A 15,015-nucleotide genomic window follows, 5' to 3' on the forward strand; every position below is an offset into this window, starting at 1 on the left:
CAAGATTCTTCACAGCTAGAGGCATTTCTCATATTTTGGCTGATGTTCTCTTATTTTCTCCAAACGTCTTCCTTGCTTTCATCAGGCAATGTAGTTACTAGACTATGACTGAATTTCACCCAAATGAATTGACTTTTATGACTGAGTCAGAGAAGATGGCTCCCAACTTATGGTAAAACTCCCAGAGACTGCATTAATAGTGGTAGAGTAATCAACCTGTTGATCACTGTGCAGCCATCTTGGAATTCTAAATGGCTAGGCATCTTGTGGTCCTCATCACCACTTGCCTCATATTCTTCCTTTGTTGTATCATCAGCAATCTAGGACTTGCCTTTTCTTTGCCGGATCTGACCCTTGACCCTCTTTGCATCAAAAGCAAACTACCATCTGCCAGTCTTCTGCATGCTTTATATGTACAGGTCAGGGTGACTAATGTCTTTCTGTCTATTGGAATAAAGGTCTCTTCTCTGCTTTTGTCCATATAACCCATTACAAAAGTGCTACTTGAGGTAAAAAAGAAGTAAATACAAATCTCATCCTCTTAAAGGTTCGTACTTTGCTAACGACCACTGGGGTCTTTTCAAACCTAGATGTGCAGACCAAACTAGTTTTGTCCCAGAGTTCCTTGGACACCTTTATGGTGTGGTATGTTTGTAAAGTAGTAGCCAAGGGTTCTGTGGGGGGTGTTAGTTGGGGATTGATTTACTTACTGTCAACCTCAGTACATCAGGGACGGGGGGGGGGCAGACTGGGGGTGAATTCGCAATTTTGCATCCAATGGTCAAGGTTTTTTAATTTGCCAAAGCAAGTATGAATCTTTAGCTGATTCATATGTGCAAAGAGGACCATAGTTCTTTTCCAGTTGTTACAACCTATTGGCACAGACTGATTGCACCCTGCTTCACCCCTCTTGCTGGAAAGCTTAGAATATCTTATGTTAGCTCATCACGTGCATTTGTGTTTTTTTCAAGTGCATGTTTTTTTTGTTTTTTTTTTTTTGTTTTTTGTTTTTGTTTATGCAGGATGCTCAGCATTAGAAAGTTCAACCTCAAAAAGTTTTTTCTCTCGGTGCATTTTCCAAAACTTGGGCCCCTGGACTGCCGTCATACCTACAGATCTTCCAGTTTGTCTCAGACCTTTGACTAGGGGACTGTCTCCTCTTGTGTCATTGTCTACTTTTCAACCATTTCTGTTTGTTTTCCACTGGATCTTCCATTCTTAAGTTCCACCATCTAAGAGGCAAAACCTTTCCTCAGGAGAACCATTCATCTTAAATCACAAAGGAGACTCATCCCGTCACCTAGGAACTTGCCGCCTTTAGAGTTGCAAACTTAACCAGTCTCAAAGTTTCTGTTGTAGGAGACCTTTTTATAGTCATCTCAGCAAGAACAATTTTGGAGCTTCAGGCCCCTCTATATTGCAGAAAACTTGTACATAGTCTTAAATAGGCAGGAAGGGTAGTCCTTCCATCATGCCCTTGGTGTTTTCGGAACCAACCCTCAACCAGTTAATCCATCTACTACTGTTCTTCTCCAAACTTAGAACAGGGGAGAAATGATTCTGGGTGTCTATTGATTACAAATGTCCTACACTAACAGGGCCACAGACAGACTAGCTTTCAGTGACCTCAATGCCAGGGAAACAGGCAGTTCATTGTCCAGAAAGAACCCTTATTAAACATCCAACTACATTTTCTTTTCCTTTGACCATCACAGAGAGACCGTATATGGACAAGTCAATGTCCACTTTTCGAGAATGGCATTACTCACCACAACTGCCTTTTTCTTTAGAAATGTGTTTGCTCAAACTTTGTGCACATCTTTTTGGGAATTACCAGCTGGAATTTCAGATACAAACCTGAGGAGGTTTTGCAGTACAGTGCTGAGAGGTACATTGCAGTTTATTCAGATCCATACTCAGAGCATCTCTCTGTATTCTCCCATTCCACAGAGTGTACTGCAACAGCAGCCCCTATGACAGACATAGTATAGTGGGGTACACACCAGAACTGTAGGTGTCTGAGTATAGGATCATTGTTACCATAGGAACTCTTACTCCTCTCTCTTGCTAGGGTGAATTTGCTTGAAGGGGTATGAGCAGACCTTTTGTATGAGCAAATCTGTGGTGTACTTTCTAGAAAAAGGTTAGTTTTAATTTTGTATTACGATGTACATAGATTTCTCCATCAAGGATTTTACTTCTGTTGGATTTTTCCCCCGGGGTCCCAATCATTAGTAAAGTATTGTTTGGGGGAAGGGTCGGTGTACTTTGGGAAGTAGTACTTGCATAGTGTGCATTGTTTACTAGATAGAATTTCCCAGATCTTAGTCTCTGCAAGGAAAGAGCCACTTCCTTTCTGGGAGGCGTTCACATACATTTGTTTGGCTGGCTGGGTGGCTACAAAAACAGAATATAGTACAAGTTACACCCCCATTTACTGCACAGTTTTGATAGATGTCCGTAATGTGGGAAGTAACCAGGAACATAGAAGCGGCAATCTTTTACCACTCTAGAAATCTGAATGAGTCAGAGAAGATGTCTCCCAACTTGTGGTACCCCCCCCCCCCCTTAAGTATTGTTTGAGGTCCACAAGCTAATGGACCCCCCTTTGGAGGCTTTTTTATGAAATTAATATATTTTCTTTATGATTTTCTTATGATTGCCATAATAGTCACAGTGCCAGTCTAGCTAGTACATAGATTTTATTTGGAAAAATTTCATAATCATAAATAAATGCTTGATGCCTTCCAAAATAGTGTCAGCATATGTAATTTTGTTGGTCATGTACTGATGTATAACTAACTGCTTCCTAGTTACTTTCACAGCAGAAATATGACATATAATTTAAATGGTTTCTGTTGTATCAATACCAGAATGCATTTTGTGCCTTTACTTAAACTTACATAATATTTATCGTTTTTTTTTTATTTCTGTTGACCTGTTTAATGTATAATGTGTTCCAGCAAACAATGAAGGATCGGTGGATGAATGTAGGCTTTGAAGAAGATGAATTAAAGCCATATATTGAACCAGAACCTGATTTCAGTGACACAAAAAGAATAGGTAAGGTGTCTTGGTTTTGATACAGTATTTCAGCAGTTAAGGAGAAGGTTGTGGATGCTTTTTACTCTTTTTTTAATCAGGTAAATCCACTAGGCACAAGCGTCTTTTCAAAGGTGACCTGGGAACTATGTCTGGTTACGTGACTTGCTCAGAGTCACTTATTCGGGCTTCATGGCAACTATTTTCTGGGGTATGCTCAGCAAGATCCTTAATGGCAGTGGTGTATTTTTGGGTGTATTTTTTACATTGTGTACTTATGTTCCTCCTCTGCAACTACAAAGTATCTTATTGCAGTATACTTTGAGTAGAGTCATCATAAAGCTCAAAGAAGTTACATTGAGCAATGGGAGGAACAAGAGTTAAATTTAAAAATTACATTGAAACACTGGATCTGACCTAGTGAAATAGCTGACTTCAGAAATCCAGAGACTGAAGATGGGTTTCAGGAACAGAGAGTAGTTAGTTGCCAGGTGAGCAAAATTCATAGAAGAATCAACAGTTAAACAGTAAAACAATGGTTAAACAGAAGTTTCTTATAGTAAACCTAATAACTGAATTTTAGCCAATGCTGAAAAGACATTTACACTGAAGGAATTAACAAACTGCATTCTGAAATGTTTAAAAAAAAAAAAAAAAAAAAAAAAATTGGGTGTCCAGGGTTGGAAAAGGAAAAATGCAGCTGTCATTTGTGATATGTATGATATGGCTGTGTTATTTATGGGGTGAGAGACAGACAGTTTATCAAAACTCGTGTCACTGCCCTTTTCATCAAATGGTATTGAAAACTTGGATTCATAAAATACTGTTCATTGACTACTTTCAGTGCTTCTTTTTGTTGAACTGATTCCAGGTTCTCTCACTTGATGATTTAATTTATTTTCATAGCGTACATTCACAGCACAAATTGCTGGCTGGCAGGCAGCCCTTTCTCTCTCCTCTTGCCTCATATGTGGCCTTCGCAGTTAAGTTCGGCATGTTTGTCTACACTGCAGCACATTTAGAATTATGCTACGTTTGTCTGATAGTAGAAGGAAAGCAGTAAAGTCTTGACAACCTTTTTTTAAGTGTTTTAACCTTCTGCTGCTTTTACATTCAACTGTCTTCTTCAACCTTTTTTCCAGCTGTCCTATGCCCTTTTGAATGTCTGTGCTGATTTCTCTTTCTACTACCCATTCCAGCAATTCATTGTAGGGGTCCACATCCCTGTCTGTAAATTAATACTTTCAGAAACCCATTAAGTGATTGGTTCCTACAATTTGGTTCATATGCCTCCTCCACCCCTCCTATTCTTTTTTATGATGAGAGTTTAATATCTTTCTAATATAGACTTGTGCCCTTATGATACATATCTCCTCTGTGTCAAGTGAGAAGAGCTTCAGTTTGTCTAGCATGTAATTGCATCCTTGTTTCTCCAGCTGCAGCTTGATGTTTTCTTTTCTGTAGCTTCCAAAACTCTGCACAGCAATCGACATGTGGTTGGACTAAGGATTGCTAGAGCAGAAACATGACACTCTGCATTTTTTTTGCTACTGCCACTTTCCTTTGGTTTTGATTCCTGTTAATCCAGTGCAGGGGTGATGTACATCCTCAGTTTGTTTGCCTGCACTTTTGCCATCAACTCTACTCCCACCAGCTGATGTATAAAATCTTGTCTTGGGTACAGTACTTTGCATTTTAGTATACTGAAACGTATCTGATACCTGTCTGCTCACTTGATTGCCCATTCCATCTTTACATTCTTCTGCATCCGTCAGTGTTGCAACAAGTTGTTCTCAGCAAATAAGCTGATTCCATTCTTTTCCTTCAAATATATCTGACACATGTAAACTAATGGGTACTGGACCCACATCTTAACCTTGGGGTTACTCCAATAGACTCTTTCTTTGTCCCTAAAATTATCATCTTATAGGTTCATAGATTCATAGTTAGATACTAGGTTATTGGCCCAAGGGCCAAAGTAAGCTTAGCCAACAAGGTTTCCTGGCTTACGCCACCCAAGAAAGTTAATTTCCTGTGCCCTTGTCGAGCAGAATATCAGAAGTGATCCCCAGGGTGTATTTCCGATTTCCCATCCACTCATCAAGATTTTTCTTGGAGTGCTAATGAGGAACTTTGCTTGACATAGATGGGTAGCTTGTTCCAGAGTATAGGAAGTCTCTGGGACAGGAATCTATCCCTCCAGCATGTCCTATTTTGCTGTGGTGACAAGGTTTAGGTCCCTAGAGTGTGTAGGTCAGAGGGATTGGGATTTCTTTAGGTGTAGCATGTCCAACAGCTCTGGGTTTAACATAGCTTTGTGTGTTAGGCAGAGATCTCCTCAGAATAGGCGATATGCTACAGAGTAAAGCTGGAGTTTTTTGAGACAGTCAGTGTAGGCTATCTGTTTGAGGCCAGTAATCCTCTTTGTGAGGTACTTCTGTGGCCTTTCCAGCTGCTGCAGATGTCTTGTGAGGTACTTTCCAAAAGGGGTGTTGTACTCTATAATGGGTCTAATGAGTCCCAAGTAGAGGGGAACAATGACCTCTTTTTTTCCTGGATGAGAACCTTAGGTGTGCCACATAGAAGGATTTCCTGACTACTGTGGCGATGTGATTATCAAAAGAGAGACTATTGTCCACCTGGGTCCCAAGGTTTCTTATCACACATTCAGCGTTAAGCAGACTGCCGTTTATGTGGTAGTTCATGGGTACAGAGTTTTTACCAAAGGGGATGATGATGCACTTTTTGGTATTGCGCTTGAGGCCATGACTCTGACACCAGACATCTGTCTCAGTGAGGCCCTTATTTAGGATGTCCACATCATTTGGGGACACTACTATGGCTCCAAGTTTGCAGTCATCTGCGAACTTCATTAGCCAGAGTCCTTCTGTGTTAGGCTGTACTTCAGAGAAGTAGATACCAAACAGGAGAGGTCCCAGGACTGAAGCTTGTGGTACTCCACTTTTCACTGGCTTGAAGTCAGATTTGGAGTCTGCAATTTTTACAGTGTGGGTTCTGTCAGTGAGCCAGTTGGCAACCCATCTTGTGAAATAGGGATTTATACCTAGTTTAGTGAGTTTAGCTATAATTCCAGAATGGGGGATGGTGTCGGAAGTCTTGGTGAGGTCAAGATAGGCTGCGTTAACCACCTTACCCTCGTCTACGGCTTTGGTGACTGCCTCAAAGTCGTCGATCAGGTTCAGAAGGCATGATCTGCCTTTCACAAACCTGAACTGGGTGGGGTCCAGAGTTTGGAGGTTACCAGTGTCTGAGTTCCATGATGATATGTTTCATGGCCTTGCAGACCAGGCTCGTCAGGCTAATACGGCAATAGTTCCCAGCATCAGTGGTGGCTCCCCCTTTGTGGAGTGGGATAACTGTTGCTGTGCGCCATTCAGTGGGCACAAAGCCTGATGTGAGACTATGATTGAACATGGTGCTTAGGTGGGGAGGCAGTTAGTTTTGAAGTTCGTGTAAAACTCAGACTGGGATGTTGTCCATTCCCATGGATGCTGTGTTTTTGTTTTAGAGTGCAGCTTTTACCTTCATACATGTGATTACAGGGACTCTGCATTCTTCCTGTGTAGATATGGGCCCTTTAGGGGGTGGGGTAAAATTAGCACTGAACCTATCTGCCAGGATGTTGGCAATATCAGGTGGTTCTCTAATTTTCGTGTCATTGTGCTGTAAGTCAGAGCAGATCTGGGTGTTGCCATTGAGATTCTTGACATAGCTATAGAATGCTTTGTGGGTGCCCTTAGAATCAGTAGCGATTTTGTTTTCGTAGCTAGCTTTGAAGGATCTTATAAGGGATCTCAGCTTCTTACTGAGGCTGACCAGGGAGCTCCTCCACTCATTGGATTTTACTCTCTTTCTGTTGTAGAGTTTGTTTATGGCAGGGGACCACCAGATTGGCTTTCTTTTTTTGGAGGATAGCATCTTGGTTCTGTTTGGGATAGCACAATCCATGGACTCGTGTATGTGCTTATAGACTGCATCTGTGTAGGATTCAGCAGTCGTAACTGTATTGTCCATCTGCATGGGTGTCGTAAAGTTCACCTCTTCTGTCTTAAGCATGAAGCTGGCTTTGGAAAAAGTTTTTACCGTGGCTTCCTTAATGGCGGGTGGGGGTGGGATGTGGATATCTAGGGTGATTAACTTAGGTCGTATCTGACCAATGAGGAGTTGACTTCAGGTGTGGAACACCAGTCACTCGTGCTGGTAATGACTAGGTCTAGGATATTGTTGCCCCTGGTGGGGTTGTGGATAAGTTGATCCAGATCATTGGAATTTATGAATTCCAGAAAGTGTTGACCTGAGTTTTGCTCTTCAGCCATGCAGCAGTCCATTGGTTAGTCTTGATCCTGTTTCCAGTCTCTTCAGTTTTCTTATCAGTCCACCTGTGTGTGACTCCAATTTAGGTCTTAGGTGAACACACATACTAGTAGTCTATTGTCAAATTCACGTATAACCCTCTCATAAAACTGGATTACTTCACCTCCTGTACAGCCATCAGGCTTCCCCAGCCAGCCCCTTAATGACCCCATCATTTCCCCCTGTTTAGCGGGATCCCTGTACATTTTCTCTTCAACCAAGGCAAGAGCCATACAGAGTATTTGTTCTCTAGCTGGGGTGAAAAGTAATCATCATATCTTCCCCTTTGGAGGCAAGTGTCAGAGTTAGCAAGTATTCTTTTGGTAATGTCACTCTTCCACTTCCTAGGAGGTCCTTCATAATGCATCCTGATGTGCCTAGTGCTGGTGTTATGACCTGTCTTTGGTGTGAGCTTCACCGATTCATAGCTTCAGCAAGCAGTCCCTTAGCACTACTGTTGTGCTCAGTGATGCATTGGGTCACACCATCTCACACACCCCAACCAGGCTGGATGAGCCCATGTCAGCTAATCTCTCTCCCTGTCTTGGTCTTTCCGGTACCCACGCCACTAAATGGACCTGGATTGTCTTAGTTATAGTCCGAGGTTTATTCCCTCTGTGGGGAAGCCACATCTGGCCATTAACCCATGTTGGTTGCTTTCCTGGAGGTAATTTTTGTCTACAAAACAACCAGCTTCCCCCTCAGGATTCCCTGTGTGACTTTCTTTGCTACTGTCTGTCTTTTTTTTTTTTTTTTTTTTTTTTTACTCTCGCTCTCTTTCTCTGTCTTGTGAAGGATGAAGCAAAGTCTTCTTTCAGTACATCTGCCACCCCCCCCCCCCACACACCTTTTTTTTTCTTTGATTATGCTATCATCTTTGCTCATTCTGGCCAAGTCTGACCATCTTGTCCCATTTTCTGCTATATAATGAAAATGCCCTTATCCCCCTTCATGAGCTATTTTGCCAAGTCATTATCATCTTATGCCTCAGCTGTCATCACTTGTATTATTAGCCTTCTGCTAGCCTCCTCATACTGATCACTGTGGAGTTGTGGAGTAGTGCTACTACTTCTGGACATATGTGACTTCTGTCTGTCTTGGTCAGGACTATATTCAGTGTTCTCTCTTTCCTGGAACAGTTCTAACCAGTTGCTTTTGCCCATTAACATTCATGCCCTTAGTCAGCTTCTGTCTCTGTCAGCTGTGGAGATCAGTCTGCTTCCACTAGACTCATATCCTCCATGAGTATTACCTCTTCTTTCTACCTTACTCATAAATGTTTTTCTCTGGTCTGTCATACACCTTTCTGGATGTGCCTGAGGGATGATACACTCCACTGATTCACCATCTAGCACCCTTTCTTTACATTAAACTTTCAGAGTGCTTAACCTAGGTTCTCTAACCCTTTCTGCTCCCATGATTCTTTCATGGGGTGCTATTCTCCTCCTGCTCTTAAATGTCATATTTGATTCCATCTTTTATGTTGATGACCTTTTCACCTCCGTTTCTTATTTTTCTGCCATTTCTTAGCAACTTATAAAGAGGCACCACAATGGCTCACCACCCCCATCATGACACTGGCTCATGTTTCTGACACAACAATGTCTACACACTCCTCTTGCATTACTGATTTCATCTCCTCCTCTTCTTTACTTTCTTCTCCTTACTTTTCAAAGTAATACCTCCCAGATGTGCTTGGTCACCCTTAATTGTTCTTCCTATGTTTTGTGTTTATTTTTTGCCTTATAATGGAAGTTGTCCTGTCTCGTCTTCATTCTATACTGATGGGTTTGTAACCAATCCTCTGTTCTGACTTGGCCGCTTACTAAAGCTCGAGATCAGAAACTAGCTCGTGGCTCCATCCCTATCCCATGATGTTGCAGTGCTTTCCTCAAATCTTGTTTGCCGCTGAAACAGATTGGATCTACGACTAGCTTGGGCTAAGTAGAAAATTGTTTTTTCTTCTAAAAAACTGATTATAGCTAACATTTTTGGCCTTTTCCATAGTTAGAAGTGTGCTTAGTCTTTTTAGATGTTATTCGAATAGTTGTTGTTTGCTTATTACATAGTTGAGTGTGTTTATTCAGGCCGTTGTGTTAGGCCTTTATTTTGATAGATAAACCGTTAGGCTGTGTTGACAGTCCTTTAGTTTGTTATTTGAAATTTTACTCTTGCAAAATAGTTCTTACTTCTTCTTACATATTTAGTGTGTGTTTTCTTCAGGCCTTCGTGTTTAGGTCTTTCTTTGGATAGATAGCCGTTAGTTCTTTAATAGTATTTTTCATGTGTTTTTGAGGGTCATTTGCATTTAACCCTCATATCCCTACTCCCTGTTATTGAACTGCAGTGCGTTTATTATAGAATGCTTAGTTTAGTGTATTTATATATACTTATTCTTATACACATTTAAAGTTGGGTTCCATATGTAGCTTCTAGTTACCAGCAATCTTAAGGTTACTTGAAGAGTTGAGTGTGTGTGAAATTTTGATTTATTTTAAGGCTTGTTTAAGTTAGAAAGCCTTCCCTTTCTATTGACTCCCATTTAAGTTAAAGGGTGTCTTAGTGTGTGTGTGCAGGATTGCTAGCAATGTCAAAGCAAAAAGAGGTGAAGCCATCTGGTTTCAAAAAATGTCTTAAGTGTTCCCAATAAATGTCCATCACAAATGGACATACAGACTGCATTTATTGTTTAAGAGCAATCCATCTGCAAGAAACATGCTCTATATGTCATTCCTTTAGCTATAGGGTCTTACAAGAGCATAAGAACAAGTTGATTTTGAGAGGTTTAGTTAAATCCTCTTTTGATAAAGCTTTGGACAAGGATCAAGTTCACCCAAACCTCATGCAAAGAGGTTGTCTCCTCTTCCTACATCGTTGGAGCCATCGACAAAACAGCCCAGAATGTCTCCGACAACCTCATAAAAATCTGATCAAGACAGACCATTTCAGTTCCATATGTGTCGGAACTGACCGTCTTTAACAGTCCGGAGCCGCTCACCTGCTTTGGAGCCGGTCTCCCCAACTCTTAGGTCTCCTCTGCTCCAGTTAGTAGCATCAGCTCCATCTTCCAGATCTTCCAGGAGCTTATCAGAATTTGATGTGGATCGTGTGGTGCAAAGATTACTGCAGACACCTTCGCTTGCTAAATTGTTGGCACCGACTCAGGTGGGTTCAGAACAGATGGTGCCTGTCCCTGTATCTTCTGTTCCTCCTCTGACTCAAGTTTGGGTTTCGGAGCCAGAAGGCTTGGCACTGACAGTGATGAAACTAACAGAACCGAGATCTTCTGAAGATTCTTCGGTTCAGATCGCTCTGAATACCTCTGAGTCCTCCAAGGTGTGTAGGAGCTGACACTCACCGGTCGGGTCCAGGGGGTCAGTCAGACCAAGACTCTTTCAGCTCCGACTCTACCCCTTGGGGCATTGGCTCTAGTGAGCTCTGCTTCGGAGCCAACCCCCCATGCTATTGGATAAATCATCAGATTCTTTGGAACCTGGGATTATCATGGACCATGAGAGGGGGGCCTTTGCAGCCATGAGGAGAGCTTTGTCCCCATGGACATCATCTATACTGTCGGAACCAAGCTTTCCGTCCCAGAAAGCACCGGTATCTGCCTCTGCACAGACAACTACCCAACAGCATAGAGACCCTGCGCCTCAGAAAGCCCCAGTGCGCGAGAGCCTTTCTTCCGAAACCTCTCCAGAATGCCCCACTGAAGAGGTTCCCTGGAAGAAAACATGCAAGAGGAAGCATATAGACTCCCCAGATGAGTCTATTACATTGGAAACGGACCTCGAGGAGTCAGAAGGGTCCCCACGGTCGCTCTCTGAAGATGTATCCTTTGCTGACATCTTGGAAATCTTTACACAGAGAGGTGGCTGGAAGCCCATTACCCCTTTCTGATGAGGAGTCCATGTATCTGAAGGCTTTTGGGTCTCCACCTTCAGCCACCTGGGTGTCTCCACCTTTCGATGAATTGATGGAATTAGTATCTGGAATAGTGTGGGATTCTCTAGGTACAGTGGAGCCTGTCCCTCAGAGGCTGAACAAATTTATCACCGCGACGGATGGCAAAACCTTTTTAGCTAAAGGAGTTCCTGTAAATGCCATGGTGGTGGTGGCGGCCACTAAGAGGGAATTATCTAAGACTTCTACATCTGTCCATTACCCCAATAAGGAGTCGAGGATCATGGACAGATACGGAAAGTGCATTTTTTTCTCAGCGGTCTTCACCCTTAGGTCTCTGAACTACCTCACACATTTTACGAGACTTCAGAGAGATATCCCCTGAAAGAGCTAGGAGATACTGAAAAAGGGTACAGTAGCTGCAAGGGTAGCAGACAAGGTATCCTCACAGCTTGCCACCCTAAATTCAGTGGTCAACTCATCCATGAAACTCATATCTTATGCAGCCGATGGAGCGAGCAGGTCAGCGGGTTCCAGAATTGCCCTTAGGAGACATTCCTGGATGGGCTTGTGTCATTTCGCAGAGTCTTTCAAGTCTGTCCGCACCCCATTTGATGGCTCGTCTTTGTTCGGGCCTAAAGTAAAAGAAATACTTACCCGATGTGAGCAAAAAGGAAAGACTGTCGCTGCCCTAGGAGTCTGTTTTTCCACACCTTTTAGGCCCTATCCCAAGGGCCAAAAGGCAGGGAAAATGTGGTTCCGGAAATCCCAGAGGGTCTTTTAGGAGACACAGTGTGAATCTTCCTCCAGGGGCAGAGGAGGAGGTAATAATGGAAGACGCCGCCCACACAGCAGAGGGGGTTTGCAGAATCAGGGTGACTGCAGTTCTTACTTCGTCAAACCCTTTCAGCACTCCTGAAAGGAGGCCCGTCTGTCTGCCTCTGGAGGCAGTTGGAGGTCATATTTCTTTGTATCCACAAGCCTGGCTAAGCATAACGGACAAATGGGTACAAAGCATTATATTCCGAGGATGCTCAATCCCCTTTTCAATGCCACCCTTACACACTCAAAAAATCCTAGACGTTCCACCCAGTCACAGGGAACAAACAACTGTAGAGGTTCAAAAGTTGCTAGAAAAAAAAAGAGTCATCCAATCAGTCCCTGCAGACCAGATAGGATCCAGAACTTACTCAAGATTCTTTTTGGTTCCAAAGAAAACAGGGGACTGGAGACCCATATTGGATCTCAGCAGACTGAACAAATCAGTAAAGAAATCAAAGTTTTCTGGATGGTTATGTTGCTGTCAGTACTTCCCTTTTTTAGGGAAAGACAACTGGATGTGCTTGATAGACCTCCAGGATGCATACTACCACATCAAAATGGCCAGGCCATCCAAGAGGTACCTGCGCTTTCGGCTGGGAGGCAGTCATTACCAATTTCAAGCAATGCCCTTTGGTCTCAGTACAGCCCCCAGAGTGTTCACCAAATGCATGGCAGTAGTCATGGCTCACCTGAGGCATCAGGGATTCCGGTTGTTTCCGTATCTAGACCGGCTCCTAACCGCCACCACCAACCACCCACTTATTCTAGCGAGGGACAATACCTTGGAACTTGTGCCCAACTTGGCATTTCAGTGAATTATGAAAAGTCTGCCTTATTGCTATCACAGCATATCAACTTTATAGGCACTGAAATAAACACAACAAATATATATGATGGTCAGGTTGCCTCCAGAAAAGGTCCAAACTCTTCTTCTCCAGATCCAGGACCTCCTCTTCATGTCCAAAGTACAAGCGAGAACAGTCATAAAAGTATTGGGCATTATGGCAGCAGCAATAATGGTGATTCCCTGAAAGCAGTGTTCATGGCGTTGCATTCCAGGACTCTTCTGATTGGTACAATTGCAGTATAAACAGACAATATGTCAGTAGTATGGTACATAGGTTCATAGGTAGGTAATAGGCTATAGGCCCTAGGGCCTATACAAGCCTAGCCAAAAAGGTACCCTGGCTTTCGCCACCCAGGAACCAGATCTTACCCACTCTGTCGAGAGGCCCTGAGAGTATGGCAGTAGGTGACATCCTCCCAGCGTTTTCTGATAGCAATGCACGTCCCGGGAAAATCCATTGTGATGGCGGACAAACTAAGCAGAGCCATTCTGATGCCACACGAGTGGTCCCTGAAAAAAGAAGTAGCAGAAAGGATATTTCGCAGATGGGGTCAGCCTTGCTGCGACCTGTTCGCCACAGCCACAAATGCAGCAGCTACATTACCCTGATCCAGCCCTCCGGGGGAGTTCCCGAGGGATGCACTTGTACACAATTGGCCCCCGGGACTTCTTTAATGCATTTCCACCCTTTCCTCTAATACCCAAAGTTCTTCAGACAGCCAGCAATCTGGGAAAGACCTTAATTCTAATCACCCCATTCTGGCCTCGTCAAGTATTGTTCCCCCTTCCTGAAGCCTCATCTCTTGGAAGAACCATGGATTCTGGACCAGGTGCCAGACCTCCTGACATGCCCGTCGGGGAACTTCCATCCATCTCTAAACTCTAACATTGACAGCATGGCTTTTCCAATTCCCAATATAGCCAGGCTACACAACTTTACTTCAGAGGTTCGCCACATTCTAATTTCTTCTCAAAAAAATCTCTATGAGAAAACTGTACCACAGCAAATGGAAAATATTCTCACTCTGGGCTTCACAGCACTCCTTTGACCCCTTTCAGCACCCTTAGCTTTTATTCTAGAGTTCTTAGCTAAGCTTTTCAGTGGGGGAGCTGCTGCAGCAACGATACAGGTCCATCTGGCAGCAATATCCAATTTTCATATTGTGAACGAAGGTGTAAACATAATGTCTCATAAACTCTAAAGCTTTCCCGAGAGGAACAGATTTGCTAAGACCACCAATACGACCACCCTTGCCACCGTGGAATCTTAATTTTGTCCTTTTTCGCATAATCCTACTGCCCTTTGAACCAGCATCATCTTGCAACCTAAAATTTCTATCTTGGAAAACACTTGTTCTGGTAGCAATCACATCAGCAAGAAGAGTGTCAGAATTACAAGCGGCAACAACCAAACCTCCATATATGGTTTTTCACAACGATAGTGTGTCATTACATTACAGACCCTTCCTTTCTACCCAAGGTATGCTCTTGAGTTCAAGTCTGAATCAGTCCATAGACTTACCAGTATTCTTCCCTAAGTATGGCAATAAGGTAGAATACATGCTTCATCAACTTGATGTTCACAGGCAGTTATGTTTCTATATGTATAGAACAAAAACACACAGAAAATCGGACCAACTCTGTTTCTTTTTCTGAGAACAAAAAAGGTTTAGCAGTGACAAAGACAACAAAAATTGCTGTTAAATACCATTTGTGCAGCAGCAACTTGGGCAAAACCACACACCTTTATCACTCACTACAAAGTAGATTTGGCCTCCAGGGACAGATCCTCTTTTGGGTCCACTGTACTGAAGAATTTTCTCCAGTGAACCACCCAGAAAAGATGGTGCTAGGGACGCTGTCCTATCTGTATAGAATTAAGACAAGACAGGACAACGTCATATAAAGAAGTTATGTACTCACCATAATGTTCCATGTGAGTTGTCCATCTCCTCTTCATTCTTATGTCCCACCCTCCAACCCCTGTCCTTTTAGCTCCTGGATGACCGAGGAAGTCTCTTGTG

General features: G+C 42.9%; 1 protein-coding gene across 1 annotated transcript in view; it reads left to right on the forward strand.

Moving 5' to 3' along the window:
* The window catches only part of MARK1 (microtubule affinity regulating kinase 1), a 2,314,196-nt gene that overhangs the window by 1,516,245 nt on the left and 782,936 nt on the right, over positions 1-15,015 (forward strand). The window contains exon 10 of the mRNA XM_044061667.1: positions 2,964-3,063. Within this exon, the coding sequence (XP_043917602.1) occupies positions 2,964-3,063 (100 nt within the window). The remainder of the gene's footprint in view (positions 1-2,963; positions 3,064-15,015) is intronic.

The sequence above is a fragment of the Protopterus annectens genome, chromosome 1.part0, assembly GCF_019279795.1.
Source record: "Protopterus annectens isolate FY-2018-M chromosome 1.part0, PAN1.0, whole genome shotgun sequence".
Lineage (NCBI taxonomy): Eukaryota > Metazoa > Chordata > Ceratodontiformes > Protopteridae > Protopterus > Protopterus annectens.